We start from the raw sequence: 26,308 nt of genomic DNA on the forward strand, positions 1-26,308 counted from the left end.
AGGGTATCCTCCTGAATTCATCTAAAATTGAGATCTTGCCAATTTCAGCAAAGTAATGCTGGCATGGAGACAGGATTCCATATGAGCTACTGTTTTTGAGCCTGGTCCCTAACACTAAAGAAATGCTTGGGAGTGAGGAAGGAACCATGCCTGATTAATTTCCATACCACTAGGTGTGAAAGTCCTCCAAAAGTCCAGGAATCCACACTAGAGAACTTTCCCTCAGTTGGAAGAATGGGGATTCTCTCTGGTGGCAGAATAGGGCGTCTTTTTTTTTTTTTTAATTAATGTGGCAGTATAAATTGACTTTTTTTTAAAAAAGATTTTATTTATTCATTTGGCAGAGAGTGATCACAATTAGGCAGAGAGGCAAGCAGAGAAAGAAAGGAGGAAGCAGGCTCCCTGCCGAGCAAAGAGCCCGATGCGGGACTCCATCCCGGGACCCTGAGATCATGACCTGAGCTGAAGGCAGAGGCTTAACTGAGCCACCCAGGCGCCCCTATAAATTGACTTTTTATTCTTCCATTCTTCTAAAAATATAGTACATTAACATTTACAGAGCATAATCTACATTTTAATTCTTACACTATTTTTAATGGTATCCCAAATAGAATGTCGTTAATCATAGAAAATGCTTTCTGGTTCTATCAAATATTATATTTGGGTTTATGATAGATAAAATTAATTATAATGAAAAAACTTCCATAAATATATATTTATACCCTGAAAAAAATTACAAGCTAGAAACAGAAATGATTCTGCTTTGGACAAGCCTTCTTCTGACAATTTTAATGACTACACCAAAGTTACATTCCACAGAAATCTAACTGTTTGATACAATATTTCAATTAATTATATTTTAGAACTAATTTATAGTATTTGCTATTAAATAAGATCCCATTAAAATGAATTTGTCTGAAAAATAAATTATGACAATCATCTTCATTTCTTGCGATATGAGTACTGGGTGTTATAAGTGATGAATCACTGAATTCTACAACTGAAACGAATATTACATTGTATATTAACTGGAATTTAAATAAAAATTTGAAAAGGAAAAAATAAAAACATTTATATCTGAAAAAACAAAAGGCATTTATATATGGCTAATTGTTTAGACTTCTGTATAGTTCTTACATGGGACTCAAAGATTTTATTTATTTATTTCCAATTTATTTATTTTCAGAGGGACTCAAAGATTTTTATCTGATATTTTTAATTTAAATTTTCAAAGGTGGGTACCTGGGTGGCTCAGTGGTTAAGCCTCTGCCTTTGGCTCAGGTCATGGTCTTAGGGTCCTGGGATCAAGCCCCACATCGGGCTCTCTGCTCAGTGGGGAACCTACTTCCCTCCTCTCTCTCTGCCTGCCCCTCTGCCTACTTGTGATCTCTGTCTGTCAAATAAATAAATAAAATCTTAAAAAAAATTAATTCTCAAAGGCTTTTTTCATATATAGCTTATGTAATCACTAATTATTGTTAATAAATGTATGTATATTTCAAATCTTCATATTAAGAGCCAATTAAAATCAATATTTATCCTAAAATAATAATTTCAATTTGCTTCAGTATTGTTTAGTTTGTTTGCTTTTTCATTGCTTTTGCTTATACTTGGTTCTTTCATACTCAGTCATTAAAATCTTTTCCAGATAGCAAGCAATAGCAGTCCATCTATCAGTATATTGAACAGCAAGCTGTAAGATATATAAAATGTATGCTTTAAAAATAATAAAACAAAATCTCCTCCTTTCAAGTCAGGACACAGGATATTATGTCCAATACCTTCCATGTCCCTCTCACAATAGCATCCTTCTCCCCCTTCTTCAGGGACTACTGCAACCCTTACATTTTTATTAATTATATCCTTCCTTTTCTAATTTTAAAATTATGTTGTATCTGTAAGGTTTCAAACTAGAAAGGAAAACCACTATGGATATTATGAAATACGAGTTGTGTTACATGAATTAGTCATTACACAACTGTGGGAAGAGATAAGGAAGGAGAAGTGTAAAAAGGATTAGACAAAAATAACCATGCCTAGTATTAACAAATCAGATCTGGCAGGATGCTAGGCAAGTCCAGCTACTACAGTGGAAGTACAAAGAGGCTTGGTGGAATATTCAAGGGAAGGTTATTGGCTCTTGGGGCTATTGCTTCATATGTAATATGCATGTAAGTTTCCTCCTTCATATCTACTAGTTGCAATATATAAAATCTTTTTTGAAAATATGTAATATTTCTTATCTCCTGACCCATTCCTATTGCTCTCCTCCATACCAAGTGCTTTAAGACTTCATTTATTTATTTGTCAGAGAGAGAAAGAGAGCACACAAGAGTGCATAAGCAGTGGGAACAGCAGGCAGAAGGAGAGGCAGACTCCCCGCTGAGCAGGGAGCCTGATGTGGGACTCAGGACTCAATCCCAGGATTCTGGGATCATGACCTGAGCAGATAGATGTTTAACGGAGCCACCCAGGTGTCCCACAAAGTGCTTTGTAAATATCAGTAACACATAGTAGTTACTAGGTAATTATCTACGAAGTTTAACAAATGCACAAAGATTATAAATTCAAAAGCCTGATAATGTCAAGTATGGACAAGGATGTAAAACAATTGGAAGTCTCATTCAACCACCCTCACAAAACAGATATGAAACCCAAGCCTGTGCATACACTAAGATTCAACTTCTCTCTACATATCCACAAGATCTCCATGCAAAAAACACGTGAGAAATATTCTTACCAGCATTATTTTCAAGTCTCAAATTTAGAACAATCCCAAATGTTTGTCAAGCGGAGAATCATATAAAACATATTTGCATACTCATAAGTCAATCAATTGTATGTTCCCACCAGATTGCAGTGACAAACTACAGTTACAACATGAATCTCACAGACGTGATATTATAACTCTCAAATTATCTAAGTTCTATGTATATAAAGTTCAAAGTCTGGCAAACATCTATATTTATGTCTGAATAGGTGTTGCCCTTGGAGGGGGATAAGGACTATAATGGGGTACATGGGGGAATTTCTAGGGTGTTGATAGCCTTGGTTTGGGTGCTGACTACACAGATGTGTTCACTTTGGAAAATTCACTGAACTGTACCTTATTTTGCTGGATATCATATTTCCAAAAAATTTTACTTAAAAAAGTCCAGTTCAAATTAATTTTTCTTATACTAGAGTATAACTTGTTTCAGTAGATCTTGTTTCCGATTGTTCAGTGTGTTATCAGCCTTATATACTATTTGGGTTTTTAGCTCCTTGAAGAAAGAGAATTATTGGATAAGTGATAGTAAGCAAAATACGTCGAGCTTCTAGATAATGGGCCCTAATGCTAACCACCTTACCTACTGTTCCATTTAACCCTAAAAAAAAAGTCCTCTTTAGGTAGTCACTGTTTTTATTTCAAGAAAACAAATTCTTAGAAATATTAATTTGCCAAAGTTCCTTCCATGAACTTAAACCTAGACATTCTACTTCAATATTTACTCTTAACCACAAGATCCAGGATAAACTTAATATGTATATTGCACAGGCTTAAGAATTATGATCTTTCTCCAAATTCTTCTGGTAAGTGAAAGCTTACATTTAGATTTCTCTTGGTAAAATAAAGATTATGCTCCCTTATGTGAGACTAGTTAGCGTAAAATCAGTTTATTCACCATCAAACTGCAGTTTGTAATCCTAGTACTCCAGATTAACTTTTGGACTCATTGTGCAAACGTAATTGATCTCAAAAGCTTCCATGACGACTTTTCTCAACTTTATTCTCTTGACTATAAATCTCTTGATAGGATGTTCTCTTATATATCTTTTCCTTCCATCTCCAAATGCCATTTTACCTCTTGACCAAAAACAGTCCCATCAATACCCCTCCTGGCTGCTTCTACTCAATAATTTGTGTTGTAACTAGAAATATGTGAATAACTGAATGGTCTCTAAAACATTACCCTTAACTTTAAGAAGAGCCCCCTTTGGACCCCCCCAACTCTAGTCTGTCATTTTCAGTGTGCTCATACTTTATGCAAATTGCCTAATCATTTTCCTAAAACTCAGCTTTAACACCCACTTCAAAAATTTAATAGTTAATATGTATATTCAGAACTTTTAAAATTTTAAAAAACTCTTAAGCATGATTCTTATTAATCCTCCTTGATATGACCCTGTCATAACTTTTTCAAGTTATTTAAATTTCAGTTAACATATAGTGCAATTTTAATTTCAGGTGTAGAATTTAGTGATTCAACACAACACCCAGTGCTCATCAAAAGTGCCCTACTTAATCCCCATCATCTATTTAACCCATCCCCTACCCACCTCCCTTCTGGTAACCATCTGTTTGTTTCCTATAGTTAAGAGTGTGTCTTGATTTTCCTCTTTCTCCCCACTTCCCCCATGTTCATTCGTTTTCTTAAATTCCACAGGTGAGTGAAATCATATGGTATTTGTCTTTCTCTGACTGCCCAAGTTTTATTTCTAACCTTATGCCCACCTGGTGTCTCTCACAAACCAATCTATTAATCAAAATGAACCACTTTTTCCAGCCTCTGGTTTTGCTACAGAATGGTCTTCCACCCCATCTCAAGTTCTATCCACCAAGGCCAATGCAGCCTCCTCCATAAATCCTTTCAAGTTCAGGCAACTGAAGTATACTTTCTCGGACTTTCCATGACATGTTTCTGCCTCGTTACTTGTGTGTATATTTAATTTCCCCTGAACCATGAATCCTTGGAGGACAATATGTCATTCTTATCTTTAGTTTTCTACCATTCCTAGCCCAGTGCCTGATATAGATAGGCTCTTAATGATCTCGAATGGATCAATGATTTTTTTTTTGAAGTTCAGTGGCTACCATTGCCTTCATAGTTATTTCCAAAGTCTGAGTTTTCCCAATTGCAAAATATCAAAAATCCAGGAAAATCAAAAGTTCAGAATGGTCTTAGAGGATCACTTTAGAATTCAGCTGTGTAAAGAATTTATGTGATTTACCAAAAACTTTGCAATATTTCATTTAATTCTCACAAATATATGTATATCATAATACAGGAGACTTATTACGATGGTCATATTACACTCTGCTGTGATAAAATACCTTCCTAAACATATTCTACTAGATTTAGGATTGAGATAAATTGGTGCAGGAATTTAAGAACCATCTTTTAAGAACACTCTTTTCTCAACTTTGTTCTCTTGATAACCAGAAAGCAGATGGTATCTATGAGAATCAATGAGGTAATTCCAATCTCCACTGTTGTTTGACATTTTAGAGAGGTCACTAAACTTTTATGCCTCATAGGAAATTATAAGGATCTAAGTCACTCTTTCAAAAGTCTTTCTCGGAGATATACAAAGTTATACAACACCAAAAAAACCTAAATAATTTGATTAAAAATGGACGAGGACCAGAATAGACATTTTTCCAAGGATGACACACAGAAGACCAACAGGCATATGAAAAGATGTTCACTAGCACTAGTCATAGTAATCATTTTTCAAAAAAATAAAAAGACCACCTTAAATTTATCAAAAAGACAAGAAGTAAGTATTGGCAAGTGTATGGAGAAAAAGGAACTCTCGTCTACTGCTGGTGGGATGCAGCAAAACTGATGCAGCCACTGTGGAAAACAGTTTGGGGGGCCTCAAGAAACTAAAAAGAGAACTACCATGGGACCTGGTTATTCCACTACTGATATTTATTCCTCCCAAAATGAAAACACTAATTTGAAAGGCCTTTTGTACCTATATCTTTGTTGCAGAATTATTTACAATAACCCATATATAGAAGCAACCTAAGTGTCCACTGATAGATGGATATAGAAGAGGTGGTATATATACACAATGGAATACTACTCAGTCATAAAAAGGATGAGATCTTGCCATTTGTGACAACATGGAGGGACCAGATGGGTAGCATGCTAAGTAAAATAAGTCAAGGACAAATAATGGTTTCACTTATACGTGGAATCCTAAAAGTGAACTAACAGAAACAGACTTATAAATATGGAGGACAAACTGGTGGTGACCTGTTTGGGGGAGAGGCAAAATGGGTGAAGGGACGTGGATAGAGGCTTCCAGTTATGGAAGGAGTAAGTCACAGGAATGATAAGTACAGAGTAGGTAACAGTCAGTAGTACTGAAATAGCACTGTATGGTGACAGATGGTAGCTATACTCCTGGAGAGCATAGCATAGTGTAGAGAGCTTTAGAATCACTATGTTGTATACCGTAAACTAATGTAATATTGTGTGGTAACTATACAGCACTAAAGGAAAACACAGAATTCATTCTAGTAACTTTTAGGAAATGAACATCATGGGAAAATGGAAATTTGTCACACAAGTTTCAGTGTTTTTTTTGTTTTTGTTTTTGCGTAATTGGTAACTGGATTTAAAAATCAGTTACTAACCTACAACAGGAACATCCCATGATAAACTTTTCTATATGGAGGTATGTATTTTCATGTGGTAATTTTTTCAGCTATGGAAGCTACTGAAATGACAAATTGGAATAAACCAGATATGTAAACTGCTGGGGCAGTGTTGAACCAAGATTTTCAAAACAAATGAAACACCATCCCATTTGTTTAAAAAAATTCAATTCTAGTGTAATTTAAAGTGTACTATTAGTTTCAGGTGTACACTGTAGTGATTCAACACTTCCACACCTCACCTAGTGTTCATCACAGCAAGTGCCCTCCTTGGTCCCCATCATCCTACCACTTTTTAAAAATGAGATTACTATCACAGTTCAGTAAGAAATTATTCATTAAAAATATTTTTCTAATTCACATTTGTATGTTTCATAAATCATATATTAGCTTGTAATGTCTAAATATAAAAAAGGGGACATGCTCAAAACATGTTACTGAGAAATGTTATCTATGATCAAGGGATTAGAAATCAACTATCTAGAAAGTGTCAGAGAGACTCTTGAACAAGAGTAATGCCAAAGTCTTTGTTGTTCCTGTGGTTATATAGGAACTAAAATGGTCTTCTCAGACTACTGAAAGGTAACAGAAAAATTAGGGTATCTAGATGAGCTAATAATAATACCTATATATCCTACATAAATAGGATCACCATCAAGTACAGAGATGCTGTAGAACACTTGAGAATATGTGGTTATAAAACATCTAAAAATCTATTTCCTGAAATTCTTAAACATTCTCAAGCATTACGTCTGGGAAAAGAGAATTACCATAGAAACATGCCCATTTTAATATAGATGTATAAAGAAAAACATGGCATAGCACCATTTCATGTTGAGTTTTTTAGATTTAACATTCTAACTTCATTCAATATAACACACTCACAAGTCTCTTTTAGGATATCATCTGTATATTATCTATTTAATTTTTCCTAGGTTTTACATTTCAAACCTGCAAGGCCCATTTGTATCTCCAAAATTATTTTCATTCCATCATATATCTTGGTCCACATTCTTTTCGGTGAGACATGAAATCCACCTACACAAAGGAGGAAGATGCTGCAATTATGCACAAAACTATTCTAGCACAGGGACTGAGAACACCACTCATCTCTTGCTAGGTTATAATGGAATAGACTCTACTAGTTTGGCCCTTCTAGAAAAATCTACCAGCAGAATTATTGTGTTGTCAAGTACCATCCTCATCACTAATTCTTGGATAATTACAACCTATTAAGGTCCCAGGGCATAATTCCTAACATGTAGGAAAGGCTCACCTTTGGGAGAGTCAATGACTGTACTGTAGAAAGACAGAGTAACAAATCAATGGAAACATGAGTTTGATACTTACTAATAAGGTATGTGAAACTATGATAAACTAGGAATAGGTTTCCAGCTTTTTACTATGGTTATGTATAACTTTTCCAAACTGAAGAAAATTTATGACTATAAGTAGTTTCATTGAGTTCTACACTCCACAAAGATCTGACAGTTTCTTGAAAACATTTCCCTACACATGACCTTTCCCCTGGGCTGCTCCTGGTCGTCGGAGCAACAGAGTCAGGATCAAGTTTCTTCCTGAGTGCATTTCATCCTCAGTGAGAGCTACAGTGGAAGGAGGCTCCCACCCCAGAGTTCAGCCCTTCAGTGTTCTTTTGTTACACAAAACTGTGAAGGTGACAAACTACGCATTTACTGGGTATATGTTGCTACCACGTGCTCTTTGCTAAAAGAGCTTCTGTTTGTTGCAGTCCATTGCATCATATGAGAGATTTAGTATAGTGCCTACATAAATACATTTTTAAAAGAAACACTTGAGGGAAAGCACTAGAATCTAGAAGATTCAAGTATCAAACTTTCATTTTTTAAAATGAATCTTCTCATTTATGGAGGAAAAAAAATCCTTAATAGAAAAAATATGCTCTTTAGTTCTCTGGGATCATCATTAATCCAGACCACAAATGACTGCATTCTAGGTAGACCATAAAAGTAGGAAAACGAATCAGCTAAATGAGACTTAATGGGAAAATAGAGAAATTATTATAAGTTTACTTAAAGAGTATTTGCTAGAACAGTTTGATTACATACGTAATGTTCCATAGTATATATGAGACAAGAGAAAAACAAAACTTTTACTCACCTTTTAAAGACTATCTTGGTCATGAGGTTTTACCTTACCAATAAATAAGTTTACATCATAGATTTTTATTGTTTATAAAATACAAATTTTTCTAGTATTTAAAATTGATAGCTGAATGATAGATCTTGTGTTTTTAATCACCAATGTTCCTAATGGATTTAAAATACAATAGCTTAAACACTCAAATTATGAAAACATACACTATTCAGCAATTAAATGTTTAATAAGAAATTAATAGTTAGTTAATTTAAGAAAAATAGCACCAAGAGAAAAGAGGCATTCATTACAATACAGGATCTTTCCAGAGACTTAAAACATTTTAGGTATTGATCCAAGTAGTAAAAATACAACATACATATGAATTATGCAAAGCACAAAGTCACAACACATGTCATTAATAAACAAGGGTTAAAATACAGTCATTTCACATTGACTAATCACAAAAATACAGTCATTAAATTAACAGACATAGGTTAAGTTTTATTTCCTTAATCATGTTTATAAATTATTACAAGATTTTCCACAAGATGGAGAAAATTTAAATGTATACTTACAACTTTCTTCCTAGCTACATTTTAATGATTGAACACTTTATAATTCTGCTTTAAAATGAAATGTTTGAGATGTCATGTTGTTCATATATGTATATGTATACATATATATATATACACATTTGTAATTTTCTAACCTAGTAAGTAGGATCTGCTGAAATTAAACTTATCCTTGAAAGAACATTAATCTGATATGTTAATAAGAGGTATTCTGAAGTTTGGCTAATATATACCAACACAAAGAGGTAAAAAGTTATACCTAGTTTTAACAAAAACAAAAAAAACTTCAGATCCCTTAAACCCTTTTAATATAAAAGGCTAATTTAAGGAATAAAATTCTTCATATAGTAACAGAAATCCAGGCACTTTAATACATATGTACTTTATACCTATAAAAAGTGAATAAATAAGTTTGCAAAAACTCTGATATAAACATTGTGATTTTTAAAATTTCACCTTCAATTTACAAAAAAAAAAAAAAGACATTATAGTTCCTCACTAGTGCAAAGACTGAATTATTCAATAAACTCCTTTTGGAACAGGCACGGGTAAACAATGAAGAATTGTGTACTGCTATGTACTATTTTGTAACTGTGGTCATTTTCTTGGTTATTGGTTTTTGTGAGGTTGAAAAAGTTATCTATGCACAGAACTTTACTTAACACTCAGGTTTTTTTTCACTTACAATACCATTTACATACAAAGAGCATGACACAAATATATCGAAATATAGTACTAGATATGTTCCAACACCATATATAAACACTGTGTGACACTGTACACCTTAAACTTACACATTGTTACATGCCAAGTATATCTCAAAACTGGAAAAAAAAAAACCTGTCTAAACACCCTAGTGAGTATTTGGAGAAGGTTAATAGACATTGTAAGGTGTTTTAAAATATTAATTAAAAACACCTAAAATTGACCCCAAATGAATATTTGTAATGCTAAGAGTCTATAACTTTAAGTACATCTTATCCTAGATTTAAAAAGCATCATGATGTTTATTAAATAGAACAGGGGTCAGCAAACTTTTCCCGAAAGGGCCAAATAGTAAATATTTCAGGCTTTAAGGGCTAGTCTCTATTGCAATAATTGTTGTACCCAAAGGCAGCCATAGAAAATACTTTAAAATATGTGATCACTGTGTTCCAATGAAACTTATTTACAAAAATAGACAATCGGCCAGATTTGGGTTCATGGGCCATAGTCTGCTCACCCCTGAAATAGAAAATATGATTGAAATAATTTTAGGTATGTCAGTACCTAGCACAAATGCTTAATGCTTTGTGAATTAATGAAGTGACGAATGAGTAGAAAAATAAAACTTGGCTGTGCTCAGAAACAAATGTCATTACAATTTAATCCTCTAATTAACTGGTCAGGATGTTTCTTTCTTAATTGGGACAAAACTCCAAAAAAGCAATCCATAGCCTTATTAAGAACTAGGCTTGCAAACTAGAGCCAGAAAAATTCAAGTCAATGTAACAGCTAGTAAAGAGAAAGTGAATTTTCAGTGTAAGATGGCTAACAAAAAAGGGTATCGTTTTATAGTTGAGTTCCTACTCAAATCTCTCAAATCTCTCCAATGACTGTAAACTCCATGGGAGTAAGAAGCAATTCTTTTTTTTTTAATTTCTGTATCACACTGCCTAGGATATACATGATCAATATTTTATTAAGTAAATATGTGAATGCTTTATGGTAAAGTATGTTTTTGTTAGTTCCAACAAAGCCATGCAACAATTTAAGATCTTCCTATAAAGTTATAATTTCCTTTTGTTTTAATATTAGTCACACTGACTACAGAGATCATTTCAGCCTGAACTAGAACTTGACTTACTCACCAAATAGCACGAGTTTGAAACTTAGGTTTACAACACAATATAAAGCTTTGACTTGGGAAAGCAAACCAAATGCGGGCATCAGGGTTGGTTATAAAGCCAGACTTATAACTATTTTCCAAATAAAGAACTGTTTAACCTTGAAAATTATAACTAGACATCCATTTTTCACCTGGATAAAGTGTACTTGGTTGTTTAGGATTTAAAATATCAAAAGTGACCAAAATGCTAACTTCAACATATTTATATATTAACTATTCTTCAAGGCCTGGATATTTGAAATATACTAAATAAATCAGTCATGAACAATACTTATGAATTTTGTCTATGGCTCCAAACAATAAATTAAAACATCCCCAAAACAAAGTAACTCCACACAGTGAAGAAATATTCATATAAATTACTATATAAATATTTTCCATGATGTATATAACAAACTGTAAACAATTCACTTTAAATTTCTCTATCTTTAATATTTTCACATTTCCAAACAAATACTAAGTTTAACAATGGTAAAAAAAAAAAGTTTTAAAGAATGTTATTTGCTATAGGATCAGTTACTAGACGTTGACAGACAAAAGCCACATATAGTTATACACTTAAACAAGACACAGCCTTAATTTGCCATTGTAACAAGCACAGTGTTAACATTATATACATATGCATACAGTCAAACATTTACAGTTAGAGGACAAGCCAAAGATGTACTGGAGGAAAATATTTCCATTAGAATAGTGCTATGGTTCAATATTCCTTATAAAAAATAAATACATATAAAACTATTATTTATATTACAGTACTTGAAATTGAATGCATTCTTCTTCCAAACTATCAACTTTAATACCACAAGACATGGTGGCCAGTAATCTGCTTAAACATTAGAAGACAGCATGTACCACAATTTATAAACAAGCAGTTAAAGGAGGCACAGTAAAACAAAACAAATCAGACAAAATATAATAATACTATCGTACCGATTTCCATGGTCCCCGATGCCATGTCACCTCATCAGGGCAAGCATGCACATGACATTGTACCACACTAGGTGGCTTGTTTAAGATTTCACAGTTTTGCTCTTGCGACATTTGGCCATTGGGAAATTGACATATTACGAATCTTGACTTTATTCCTCCTCCACACGTTTGTGTACACTAAAAATAAGAAAATCCAAAATTATGTTGTTTTAAAGAAAGTATTATATTGCTTTATTCAATGTTCAATACATAATGTATTAATGCTAGAATTTTCTTCCTGGTAAAAAAAGCTTTAGTTCTATTATAAAAAACAAACAAACAAAAAAACAAAAACAAAAAACCTAGACACATATTTGAGGATTAGTATGTTTCAGTAAGATATCAAGGATCTGCAAAATAGACAAGTCAAATAAAACAGATTCGCTTAAGTAATAAGTATTAACTACATAATTTATGATAGCCTATCAATAGATTACTGGGTAACCACGAAAGCTAGTAAGTTAAACCTAAATTTAAAACTAAATTTATAAACAGGGAAAGATGTTCAGTGTGTATTACATGAAAGCAGCAAGTGGCAAAGCAGCCTTTGTAATATGAATCTATTTGTGGAATCCATACAAGACCGAAGTCTGGAAGGAAATGTATCAAAGGTTGAAAGTTCTTATCTTATCATAATTTTTCCTATCATTTCAATTTTTACAATGAGCATGCCTAATAAACTCAGGAGTAAAAATGTCATTTTCATTTTAGAAACCGTCAAAGAACACTTTTTAAATGTACTTGGTATTCATTAGTACCTGGTCAGAAGTGTATCTTTACACAATGATTTCCAAATGCTCTGTGAGAAAATATATTCTAAAAATCATTAAACAAAAATATTTGACTAAAGTAGTTGGTTTATTTTGTCCCTGTAAAGCCAATATAAATCTCTTATTCTTTCTCACACATAATACAGGTGGAATTAATATTAATGAGAACTACTTTAAAAATGATCTTCAAATCCCCAGAGTCTAGAAGAATGCCAATTGAGAACTCTCTGCTTAGAAAATTTACCACATGAGTGGCTCTGTAATAGGATATGAGGATGGTTATATATTAATCTAATTTTCTATCTTTATATCCACCAAATCTTCTAAGGAAAGAATAGACTAATTTTAAGAGAGGCATTAGCGGTCCATAGACATACTGGCTAGCATATTAGATTCTGTTAAAAAATCTGGAGAAAGACAACTATCATATGATCTCCCTGATATGAGGAAGTGGTGATGTAACATGGGGGCTTAAGTGGGTAGGAGAAGAATCCATGAAACAAGATGGGATAGGGAGGGAGACAAACCGTAAGTGACTCTTAATCTCACGAAACAAACTGTGGGTTGCTGGGGGGAGGGGGGTTGGGAGAAGGGGGGTAGGGTTATGGACATTGGGGAGGGTATGTGCTTTTGGGTAAATTGGAAGGGGAGGGGAACCATGAGAGACTATGGACTCTGAAAAACAATCTGAGGGGTTTGAAGTGGCGGGGGGGGGGGTGGGAGGTTGGGGTACCAGGTGGTGGGTATTATAGAGGGCACAGCTTGCATGGAGCACTGGGTGTGGTGAAAAAATAATGAATACTGTTTTTCTGAAAATAAATAAATTGGAAAAAAAAATTAAAAAAAAATCTGGAGTATTTCCTATTATGTAGGAGTGATTTATACCATGACGCTCTATTAAAAGAACAAGATTTTCCTGAAAATAAAACCTTTCTGTGTAGTATCGTGAAGTAAGGTTATCCCACAGGAACAGTGTGAAGTACTTAACTTTGTCTTCAGAAATTCACCATTGCCCCAAGTTTAGAAAGCATGATGACTTACTTCTCCCCAGCTTCCGTAGTTCCACCGTGGACAAGGACCAGAGTCGCAGTGCCGGGTCTCTGGGGGCCTGGAAGCCGTATCACAGTAATGGGCGCTCTGTCCATTTTCATCCTGACAGACCACAACCCGGTGCTGAAGACCTCCACCACAGCTGCTGGAGCACTGCCAAGGATAAAACACAGACTCTGGGTGCCGCATCATGAAATTACATTGAGAAGAACATCAGGATCTGGACTCAGATTCAAACTCCCCCTTTTAACACTCCCCTCACTGGAATAATCTGAATTGAGAAGAATCTTCCCAAAACATTAGTGTATTAGAATTTGCTGGGGAATGGTGGAACAGTAAAGTCTGCAAGGGCCAATGCAGCCCTGTCCTAAGGGTTAAGCAGAAAAGAATTAAAAAAAAAAAAAAATGAAGTCTTAACTTTGATATTGTTTTTCTTTGTCTCAACTTTTATATAAAGTAAGAGCTACACTTGTACCTTTTGTAGTTTCATGGTTTTACACCCACTTACTGCACTCTTATAGTAATTTCTAGGTTTGTTTTTTAATAAACATTTGCAGTCTTAACCTCTTAAAAAATTCTTCTGTTTTGATTATAATGGGCTCTAATCAGATTGTTTTAAAATGCATTCCTCTGTAATCATAATATCACATTAGTGTATACTTCAATAAGAACTCTGGGGCCTTGTCATCTGCATCAAAAATCACTTAATCCTTTTAAGACTGAAACTACCAATCTTCAGATAAATTTAGCATTAAAAGTATTTGGTATCTGTTAAAAGGCTATGATCGAACAAAATCACGGAATTAATATAACTCAATAAAGACAACTTACTGATCCCCATGGTCCTGTTCTCCACTGGTTTCCTCTGATTGACGGATGGACCCCCTGATTTTGATGATCTTCTGGTTTGTGAGTTAATGGAAAATTTCTGCCTGGAAAGTGGCTCGGCTGCTCTGAAGAGCTTGGGAAGTGACTGTACATGGGTGGGCAGGCTGCCAGGTTACATTCTTGTTCTATCAAAGGGCGAACTGCAGGGTCACAGTAATTCTCATTAATTGGCTGATGGTAGCTGATGCATAAAACTTGTCGCGTTGTTTTCCCATGGCCACAGGAAGCTGAACACTGATCACAAATTTAGCCAACATTTATAATGTAATAAGTTACATTATGATACTAAATATCAATGACATTTCAACTTCTTCATTTTTTTTTCTCATAAAAATACTTACAGGTGACCAATTCCCAGTTTGCCACTCCCCACAAGGGTTAAAACAAACAGATACTTCAGCAGGTCGGGGTAAATGGGCACAATGAGATTCATCTGCTATTGCATCATAAGCATCGCGACAGCTTACGTAGCGTGCTTGGTTGCCTTGTCCACAAGACACAGAGCACTTTAAAAAAAGAAAAAAAAGAAAGTTTACCAAAGTCTTATATGGGACTTCTCTCTTCTAAAACATGAAGTTTCTTTAAAAATAAATAAATAAATAAATCCTATCACTTGGTTTCACTTCTGAGTCAAAAAGACAGGGCAGGGCGCCTGGGTGGCTCAGTGGGTTGAGCCGCTGCCTTCGGCTCAGGTCATGATCTCAGAGTCCTGGGATCGAGTCCCGCATCGGGCTCTCTGCTCCGCAGGGAGCCTGCTTCCTCCTCTCTCTCTCTTTGCCTGCTTGTGATCTCTCTCTGTCAAATAAATAAAATAAAATCTTTAAAAAAAAAAAAAAAAAAAGACAGGGCAACGAATGCCCCGCTCAGTTCAGATCGTATATATGCAATGAGAATAAGATACTACTCAACTTCATGGAATACTAATTATTATTTGCTAAAAAGATTCAGGAAACACTTTGTGAGACAATCTTATTTTAAATAACTGTAAACATCTAATAGAGTCAATATGATCCCATAATTAAAATATTCAGAGAATATCTGAAGCTTACTAATAAAGCTTCTATATAAGATCAAAGCAAAGCATATACCCCAAATTAAAAGCTGATAAAAGCCCAACTTCACATCTACTCTGTATAACCACTTGTGAGATAAATATTATTACCCCCATTTTGTAGATGAGAAAACAGACCTAGAAAACATCAATTTCTTGCCCAGAGACAAAAAGCTCTAGGTAAGAGCAGGATAGAGCAGCATTTAGCCATTAAATTGCCTATTTCTGAACCTTATACCACTTCTCCATTAAGCTACATGGGGATGAATGCATAACATTAATTTAGCTAACCTGAAGCAATCATTTTGTTGATATGTAAAAACCTCCATAATACAAACACTGTACTTTGTTTTGTTTTGTTTTGTTTTTTAAAGATTTTATTTATCTTTTTGGGGGTGAGAGGGCACTAGGGTGGATATGGGCAGAGGGAGATGACGAGGGCCAAGCACACTCCTCATTGAGTTGGGAGCCTGATGCGGGGCTCAATCCCAGTACCCCGAGATCATGACCTGAGCTGAAGTCAGACACCTAACCAACTGAGCCACCCAGGCACCCCCAAACACTGTACTTCTTAAAGGAATTCACTTACTGGGGTCCAGGAACCATGTCGCCACTGGGCAATCTTTCCTATGGGAACAGCTGGCAATGAGGTAGCCCCAATTTTAGGGATTACAGGGCAGGGTATGACCATACAGTCCTGTTCAAAAGAAAAATGCATCTCAAAACATCAATGAATTCATCACACTGATTTATATTAAATTCTATACTTCATTTCTTCCACATGGCTAATTCAAGAAGAACTGCATAATTACAAATTAGTCATGTAAGCATTTTAATTTTTCAGAAGTATAAGGTACTGTCAAGGGCTACAGATGGAGAGTACAGATCTGAATCCTAAGGTCTGGATTATTCTATCTGATGGTTGAAAAGAAACAGTGCCATAGTCCTTTAAAAAACCACTAAGCTGAAAAATCCTAGAGGTCCCCTAGAACACTACCCTCAGAAAGTTCATCACACCATAGTCACAATAGATACGATCTTTCTGCAGTGCAAAGAATGAAAACCACAAAGTTCAATGAGTGATTCAGTGGCAGGACTAAACAAATTAACAGAGCTGTGAAGCTGGCAACATTTTAAAAGAGGTAAATTCTCCAACATACACGTGCACAAACATGGAGAAATATGTATGAAATAAGTTCAACACACTGATCCTCCCATAACAAATTTTTTTGTTCCTAATCCATGAGGAAGAGTCCCTTACCTGTCTGTCACTTGGGCGGCTGGCCCCACGGCACACTCTGTCATCTAACACAGCACTGAGGAGCTCACTGACACATTTAACAGCACGCATCTGATACCCACGTCCACACGTGGCCGTGCACTGCAAGGGTATAGGCATGTATCGAACACTGTTATTCAAAAATTGTATCAGCCTAATTTTCTTAATACAGTTAATATACTTTCAGACCTTTTTATTAGTTCTTTACATTGGATTCCATACAAAATTAGCAAATGGAATCAATATACATTTGTTCCAATGTAGACAGATAATACCTAAATTAAAATGGATAAGAGTTGTCATAACTTTAAGAAGTTATGTAAAAATGTGACTAGAGTCTTCATATTTAGGGAGCTAACATCATTTAGAGGGACTAAATACTTTTCAAAATCTACCTGGTGTATGTAGGTCTTTTAACATGCTAAGTACATTTCAAAGAGAGGAAGAAGGAAGAGCATAAAGTTAAATGGAAGATGGGACAAGGTTTCCCATCCACAGCGGCAACATCCATGGGTTAACATGCTGTCCATCTTCCTCCAGCCTGATCACTGCTCATCCTACAAATTCCTAGCTGCCTGGTTGGTGAAACTTCTAAACAATGCCTACTCTAAATGCAATAAAGCTTATTTAGACAAAGACCATGAAAACATTTATAGCTTAAACGAAGCTGAAAAATAAATATGCAGCATTTTGGTTAACATGTGAGTTCAAAAGCAAAGTTGAACTATTTACCACAGCAAAATTAGCTGCACTGGTAAAATTTCACAGATCAGAGTTTACATTTCAAGAACTGCCCCCCCCCGCCCCGCAAAAAACCAACCCAAATTTAGCTGGCTCCATTAAGAAAGCAAACACACTGTAATTCTGGTGCTACTCGATAGAGATGAATTAAATCAGGAAAACCATTCTCATATACTCACAGAACCCCATGGTCCTACTTGCCAGGAAGCACATGCATGAAGCTCACACGGTCTCAGAGACTCAGGTTTGGTACTGGGATTACAGAGACCATGACTCAAGTGGTCTTCGTTCAGCTGACACCACACTTGCCTCTGTTTTGTTCCTTTTCCACATGTAACAAGACACTGAAAGAACACAGCTGATCATTATTTTCAATATTAGTCAATATAAATGCCTAAAAAAAAGACACAGTGACCAAGTCACACATTAAAATGCCCATGAAATGGAAGACCATTCCTAACAGCATTTTCCCTTCAGTCCTTCAGAGATATTCACCAGGTAAAATCAGCCACCCCCAATTTGCTGCCCAAATCCCAGTGCAGCATCCATTTGTCCTAGAAACAAAGGTACAAAACTAACCTTAAGTATGTATCACAGGCTACTGTGGACATGGGGACTTTATGAAAATTGTTAGTGATTAAACACCAATCCATGTTATTGTTAGCCAGACAGCATAAACAATTGAAGAACAAACCGTTAATCTGTTATTGCCTTGATAATACAGTTATTTTACAAAGCAAGAACAAATTACTTTAGACTTCTTTAAAGCCTTAAGTTGCAAAGCTTTCCTATGAAATATTGTAACAGTTCTTAGCCTCATGTGTTCAATGTTACCTCACTCCACTCACTAGTAGCCCAACTGGGACAGGAAAATTCATTGCAATTCTCAGTTGTCACCCGTGGAAGCTCTTGGCATTCTCTGTTAGCAAGACGGTGGCCAAAGTTATTTATACAGTAAGATTCTCGAGACCGTTCCCCTCCTCCACAACTCCTGGAACACTGAAATGATGAAAACAAAAACCAGTGGTGACAAATGAAAAAAAAAATAAGATTTTAACAAGAATATACTTTAGAGTAACAATTATTTAACAAAAAGGGGGGGCAACTTTTCTTTTTTTTTTTTTAAGATTTTATTTATTTATTTGACAGACAGAGATTACAAGTAGGCAGAGAGGCAGTCAGAGAGAGGAGGAAGCAGGCTCCCTGCTGAGCAGAGAGCCCAATGCGGGGGCTCAATCCCAGGACCCTGGGATCATGACCTGAGCCAAAGGCAGAGGCTTTAACCCACTGAGCCACCCAGGTGCGGGCGGGTGGGGGGGGCAACTTTCCTTAAGCAATACTGGTTATCTGTACCTGGGACCATTCTGAATAATGCCACCTTGTTATGACACAGTCACCGTGGCAGGACTCTCGTGTGGCAGGTTTAAGTTGGTCACCACAATAGCGATCATCTACTGGAACAGTCTGTCCTTTATGAATGGAATACCGCATGCAGTGGACATCCAAGGACCTATATCCTTGACCACAATGGGATGAACATTCACTTTTGCCAATGATGTGCCACCTAGAAAAAAAGATGTTATTACACTTAGGGATACCAACTCATGCGATTAAAAAAAAAAAGGATTCAGAGAAATTCATACATATGATTCAATTTTGAAAATTCTGTTAGAATTCATTGACAAGCCACTTGAAAATACTTATGTATCATCAGATAAAAAAATTCTGACAGAAGCCCAAACTTTCATTTTTATAGATGAGAAAATGATGCCCAGAGCTCTGTGTCCACATGATATAAATGTTTGACTTCTGTTAGAAGTCATTTTCCCCCCAAAATGAAATTTAACTTATTCTCCAAATATATAAAAATGGAGGTGGTCTGGTTTAAGCCAGAGATGGGAAGCCAGCACTATACCTCACGACTTCACTCTGGCATCTGGTGGTGCTTTTGGAGGTATCCAAGGAACCCCAAGCTTTCCCAAAAGCCTTTAAAAACAGCTGGTTTAGATCAAGATTACCTAAGTACTCAGCGGCAGATTTAAAACTGGATTTATCTGAATCACAATCAGGTAATGTCTCTCTCTATACAACCACACTAAAGTATTTCATGATCAGGAAATATCTGGGAATCTGACTGTATCAATATGACCAAGTTTTAAAAGTTGGCAAACTAGGTTTTTGTAAAGCATATCACATTTTCTCTTGTAATCTATTTTTAGACATTTTTTCAGCGAAAACTTTTTTTTCTGCAAGTAAAAATCTGCTAGTTTTAGCCAAATTATCCCGATTGTAGTGTAGCAATCTAACAGACAACACGAGTGCAACAGTTTAACAGAGCATATTCAAAGTTCGTTTCAATTTCAATTCCCAACAGCATCTGGAGGGTTTTACTGTGCTTCACTCCACAGCAATAAATGGATGTGACTTTTTCAAGCAGCTCTTTCGCTATGCCTTCAAACAACAACATAAAAATATAAAAATGATCTTCCCTGCTGAATGAGAGGTTCTGGCCATCCCTGAATGTTAATGATCACTCGCTAGAGAGGGTTGTTCTTAGCTTTGCTCTATGACCAATTCCCGCCCCCCCACACGACCCCCACCAAAAGACAGGAAATTTAAAAGTGATAGTTCCCTGCTTCAGAATCTAGGATGTTTCTTTTTTTTTTCCAATTTATTTATTTTCAGAAAAACCGTATTCATTATTTTTTCACCACACCCAGTGCTCCATGCAAGCCGTGCCCTCTATAATACCCACCACCTGGTACCCCAAACTCCCACCCCCCCGCCACTTCAAACCCCTCAGATTGTTTTTCAGAGTCCATAGTCTCTCATGGTTCACCTCCCCTTCCAATTTACCCAAAAGCACATGGACAAAATATGGATAAGACTGAGAAACCAATTTACTGATTCGTTAATCCTCAAACTTCAAAAATTTATTGGTTTATAAGTTCAAAGGGAATTACACAATTATTCTACAAAATTTACTGTTTCAGAATTTTAAACTATGGATTTTAAGATTAGAGTTTACCCATATATTTTACAGATTTGTTTCCATTTCTTACACAAAATTTTGAGGCCTATATACTGGTATTCATTAAATACTATAAAAAATTTCAAGTCAGTTGCCAAGTTTCACAATAAATTAGTGAGCCTGAAATTTTATACTGGCAGGGACACAGGACAGACTAATTACATGTCCAATCTGAGCAGGGATTGGACTAGATACTTTACATCTTATCTCACTTACTGATTTTGACCTGGTTACATTATACTTACACTGGTTACACGATACACTTTTCTTTTACCTTAGTTCACAGTCTGTATTGCACTTTTCAGTTACAAACAATGGAAGTGGTAGGTGGTCACATCTTTGATCAGACACTACCATGTGATCACTCTTCCGAATGCAGGTAATTTTTCTTCTGTGAAGACCTTGGCCAAAGTCAAATGAAAGTTAAAAGGAAGGTTCTTTAAGTAGATGTTCTAGAATTATTTAATTCTGCTAATAGCCTAAAGGATTCAGCTAAGAAAGTAAAAACATTCCAACACAGGATACGGGATACTACTAGCATATTCATTTAGTCAGGAATGACTGTCTGGAATAAGCAAGAGGCATCCTGAAAGACTGAGGAGTCTGCTTAGTAAAGAGACTTAGCGAGGGCAGGCCAGATAGTGAATAGAAAGAAATTCATGAGAGCTACCTGGAGTCTTTAGTGGAGAACTGAGTGGTCAGGGTTGGCACTGATGCTGTGTAGTACATTATTAGTTCCTTGTTATTTGCTTCCCTTTTCCCCATAATAGGAGTGCATCTCTCCACTTGCTACAATATTACTATAACTTCCCCTGAAGGGAATATACTTCCCTGTTCTTTGACTATGGGCTTATGCCAACCAACTGCAAAAGGGTGTGCCTCTTTCCATATCTAAGCAGAAGCCCTAAAAGCCACTATAAACTTCTGTCCTCCTCACCTTCCCTTTCCCTCCTCTCTAAAACAGCCTTTCCCAGAAGAGGTTGATCTTTTAGCCTGTTATCATGAATGGAAAAGACCCAGAGTAAAAAGATAATTGGTGTTCAGGTTTGAGGGGGCAGGGCGGGGAAGGGATTTTTTTAGAGCAGTGGAAGGATTCTGCATGATACTGTAATAGTAGATATGCACAATTACATATTTGTCAAAACCCACAGGATGTATAACACAAATGGTGAATCCTAAGGTAAACTAAAGACTCTAGTTAATAGTGCAACAAATGTAACAAATGTGCCTCACTCATTCAAGATGTTAAAAGGGAAACAGGAGGGGAGGGTGAAGGAGAGAATGTGTGAATTTTCTCTACCTTCTGCTCAGTTTTTCTATAAACCCAAAACTACTCTAAAAAATACTTATTTTTTTTAAAATGACATGGATGCAGATACCAAGCTGAGAACAGTCATAGCCAATTAGCAGCTAAAACATAGTAGGACCAGGAAATAAACCTTTGTCTTTCAAAGCCATTGAGATTTCCTGGTTGGCTGTATGCAGCATAACCACAGGGAAAGTAAAACTAAGAAGTGATTATAATGGGCCAGAGCAGACAGAACTTTCCACTTTCTGCAATGAGGAGACAGGAAAAAAGTTTAAGCAGTCAGTGACATGATCAAGTTTCTGTTTCATCAAAGTTCAACTGGATACTTTTCAGTTAGCTAAACATGAACGTGCATGTTTACCTTTGCTCCTTCCTAAATATCATCTGAAAAAACCATAAGGGATTTTGAAAAGGAATAAACCTAAAAGAACAAAAAGAATAAAAAGGAAATGCAGTAGGCAAGAAAAGGAAATTCTGAATATGAAAAGTGGATGGAAATAACAGAGCCAAGGAAGCTGAAACATAAGCCTGCGGAGGAAACAAGTGAATAATAAACCATTCATGCCAAAGAATCCAAGAAAATCCCAGGGTTGAAAACACCAGGTTCGATGAAGAGATGAATGTGTAAAAGTAGGCCTGAAAAAATGGATAATCGATTGAAAAATATTTAAGAATAATTAGACGTTTACCTTTCTAGTTGAGAATAGCACTATCCAACAGAATGTGAGCCATGTACATAATTTCACATTTTCTAGTAGTCATGTTAATAAACATAAGTGAAGTATTTCATTTAATATGTTTAGCCTCAAGTATCATTTTAACCTATCAATATAAAAATTGATATTTTTTTCATACCAAGTTCTCAAAATCCATTGTACATTTCACATTTATACTACATCTCAATGGGCTAGCTATATTTGCTAGCAGCTACCATATTGGGCAGCAAAGCTCTAGAGAAACTGAACTTGAAGGCACAGACACAGCTCAGGGAAGCATGGTTCCAAAAATAGGAGAATTAAGAAAAATTCTCCATACTGAATGATGAGAACCAGGCCTACTGGACTCTCTTTCCATTTCCCTCTGGCTCCTGGTTTTTATGGTTCCCAAGTCTCCCTGATGACCATTAGAAGATGATTAGATTCCTCTCTTGAGAGGCACTTTAGCCCCCAAAAGATCAACTGACAATGACATGTGGGGCTTCTCCTCCAATGATACATGAAAGAGCTACTGAATGATCCAATTACTTTTTTTTTTAAGATTTTATTTACTTATTTGACAGACAGAGATCACAAGTAGGCAGAGAGGCAGGCAGAGAGAGAAGAGGAAGCAGGCTCCCTGCAGAGCAGAGAGTCCCATGTGCAGAGAGCCCGATGTGGGGCTCAATCCCAGGACCCTGGGATCATGACCTGAGACGAAGGCAGAGGCTTTAACCCACTGAGCCACCCAGGCACCCCCAACTACTCTTTAATGGGGTTCTACCTGACTTGTCTGACCAACACAGAACCTTCAATCAGCATTTTAGGCTTAAATATAAACAAACAGCCAAGGATCAGCAGACATTTCAGGAACTTCACTAACACAACACGAGACCAAAATAAAAACAAAACAGAACTAAAATGAAGCAGATTATATCAGAAGAAAATTTAAAGACTATGATTAATACTGTCATAGACACAGATATTACACATCTATGAAACAAAAGCAAGGTGCCAGGAGTAAAAATGTTAATGTGAAGTCAGAAATTAGCAAATAGTGATCAGTCCAGGAGGCTGAATGTCTAAAACATACAAATTTCAGAAAGATGTAAGAAAAAGTTCAATGTGAGGAAATTACTAAAGAAATCATAGGTAAAATTTCTCAAGTCAAAGAATTTGTTTCCAAATGTGAATGGCATCCTAATGACCTAGGAAAATAGATATCCAATATCAAGGCAAATTGTCCTGAAATTTCATACCACTAGAATTAAAGCAGGAGCTACAAAACTTCCACAATGGAAAGTGTCATGTGGAAACACAGGAAACCAGAAAACAAGACTTTCAACCCTCTAAAGCACAATAATCTTGGAATTTATTACAAACTACTGATCAAATGTGAGAATAGAATAATGCCATTTTCAGATAAGATAGGTCTCAAAAAGACTACTTTTCTTTCTCAGGAATATCCTGAGGGATATATTCCACCAGTGGGGTAAATAAAAAAAGGAATTCAGGGAATTCAGGGAAATCCAACACAGGGAATCCAACACAGAAGAGAATCCCCAGAACAACAGTGAAGGGAAAGTTCAGGATGACAGTCATGTACAAGAACTAAAAGCAACAAAACCAAACTAGAGCAAGAGAAAAGAGGGTCATATTAACAGTAGACTGATTAAAAAGTAAAGGAAAATTGAAACCAATAGATAATGCGCTTGAAAATATTATGATAAAATTTATAGCTCTCACAAAGTTGGGGAACTCATGGGGCACCTAGGTAGCTCAATCTATTAAGCATCTGCCTTTGGCTTAGGTCGTGATCCCAGGGTGCAGGGAGCCTGTCCCTCCCTCTCTCTCTCTGCTTGTGCTTTCTGTTGCTATTGCTGTCTCTCCCTCTCTCAAATAAATAAAATCTTAAACAACAACAACAACAACACAGTTTGGGAACTCATTACATTCAGTACGCAAAACAACGAAACTGAGAGATTTTAATTTTTTATTTAATTTTTTTGAGAGAGAGAGAGAGAGAACATGTGTATGCACACAGGATGGGGAAGGGTAGAGGGAAAGAATTTTTAGCTGGCTTCATGCCCAGAGCAGAGCCTAATCTGGGGCTCGATCTCATGACCCATGAGATCATGACCTGTGCTGAAATCAAGATTGGGACCCTTAACCAACTGAGCCACCCAGGTGCTCCTGAGGGAATTTCCTTCAACAGCAACTAAAAAGTTACACACAAAGAGGGAGTATAATTCTAGTATACTATGTGACAACTGAACTAATAGTTTTTTCCCCTTCCAGCCTAGAATTGTTTAAGACATCTCTTCCTGGTTCAGACTCCCAAACCATTTCATTAGGTCTTAGCCAACCTTCTATTTGGATCTTGCTATTCTTTACTTGGCATGTTCCCCACATTTTCACATGTTCCTTCACTCACCTGATGTTTGGATTTGTTCTCAGCTCCCCACATCCAATGCCACAGACCAGTGTACCCACTCAAGGCTGGAACACTGTTCCCTGCTCCCAAAATCTCCAGGGTCCTTCTGCCAAGTGAATTTCTCCTCTATTACCAAAGCTTTGTTCCTCCTTCTTCCGGCGTTTATGGGTCAGTCTTGCACCACCAAGGGCGGCCTCCCTCCAGAGCCACCACCCCAATGAAAACTTCTATTGCCACGCAATCATTCTGAGCACCACTACCCCAACATCGCAGGGCCAAGCCCGTGTTGTTTTCTGAATGGGGCACCACAACTTCTTTGTGACCTGGGGGTCAGTTAATTAGTCTGTCCCTCATATTCCCATCATGCATGGTCACTGCCTCTGGCTATCCACCTTATCTCAGCTCATTTCCATTTGGTCCTGAGCCCCCTCTCCTCTGGACCACTGCTCCCTTAATTCCCAAAACTTTTCTCCAGTCTCCCTGAGAACTACTTTCGATTGCACCAAACTTCCGTAGCTTCAGATTCAATCTCTCACAAACTGCTCCAACTTTTCTGTGGTTCTCTCTGTGCAGGCCTGGAGCATTGCACTTACTACCTTATACCAAGAAAATCTATTCCTGCTCGTTTTATCCAATAGAACTTAAAACCTGAATGCAAAATTGGGGTCTTAATTCAAGACAAAGTAGTCCCTCAAACTTACTGATCTGAAAAATCTTACACAATTAAATATCCATAATCACAGTTCTTCCAAAGACTCTGGTCTCTTCATTTTCTTTCTCTGCTGTAAATTTCCCTGCTTTTCCACTTCCCACTATGCTCCTTGCAATTATTCAGGCTGACAGGACAAATGTACTTTCTTGTGGTCACAGAAGGAAAATACAAGAATGAAAGGAGTCAGATACCCCAACACTGAAAGGAAGAGATATGTTACTGGAAAGGTGTATGGAAGGGAGTGGGTGAGAGAACACTTATTTCACTGGGAAACAGTATATCTTAGTACCCCCTCTTCTGTGGTCTCAGTTACCTGCATCAGCCAAGGTCCAGAAAATGATCCACTCCCTAATGTACCATCTGAAGGT

General features: G+C 36.3%; 1 protein-coding gene across 1 annotated transcript in view; it reads right to left on the bottom strand.

Moving 5' to 3' along the window:
* ADAMTS20 (ADAM metallopeptidase with thrombospondin type 1 motif 20) overlaps positions 1-26,308 on the bottom strand; it is a 203,249-nt gene that overhangs the window by 70,499 nt on the left and 106,442 nt on the right. Inside the window, exons 19-28 of the mRNA XM_044227762.1 lie at positions 21,065-21,191; positions 19,113-19,323; positions 18,594-18,758; positions 17,939-18,103; positions 17,001-17,120; positions 16,329-16,436; positions 15,030-15,194; positions 14,632-14,922; positions 13,792-13,953; positions 11,942-12,118 (exon numbers count right to left, since the gene is read on the bottom strand). Coding sequence (XP_044083697.1) covers positions 11,942-12,118; positions 13,792-13,953; positions 14,632-14,922; positions 15,030-15,194; positions 16,329-16,436; positions 17,001-17,120; positions 17,939-18,103; positions 18,594-18,758; positions 19,113-19,323; positions 21,065-21,191 — 1,691 coding nt within the window. The remainder of the gene's footprint in view (positions 1-11,941; positions 12,119-13,791; positions 13,954-14,631; positions 14,923-15,029; positions 15,195-16,328; positions 16,437-17,000; positions 17,121-17,938; positions 18,104-18,593; positions 18,759-19,112; positions 19,324-21,064; positions 21,192-26,308) is intronic.

Source organism: Neovison vison, chromosome 12, assembly GCF_020171115.1.
Source record: "Neovison vison isolate M4711 chromosome 12, ASM_NN_V1, whole genome shotgun sequence".
Classification (NCBI taxonomy): Eukaryota; Metazoa; Chordata; class Mammalia; order Carnivora; family Mustelidae; genus Neogale; species Neogale vison.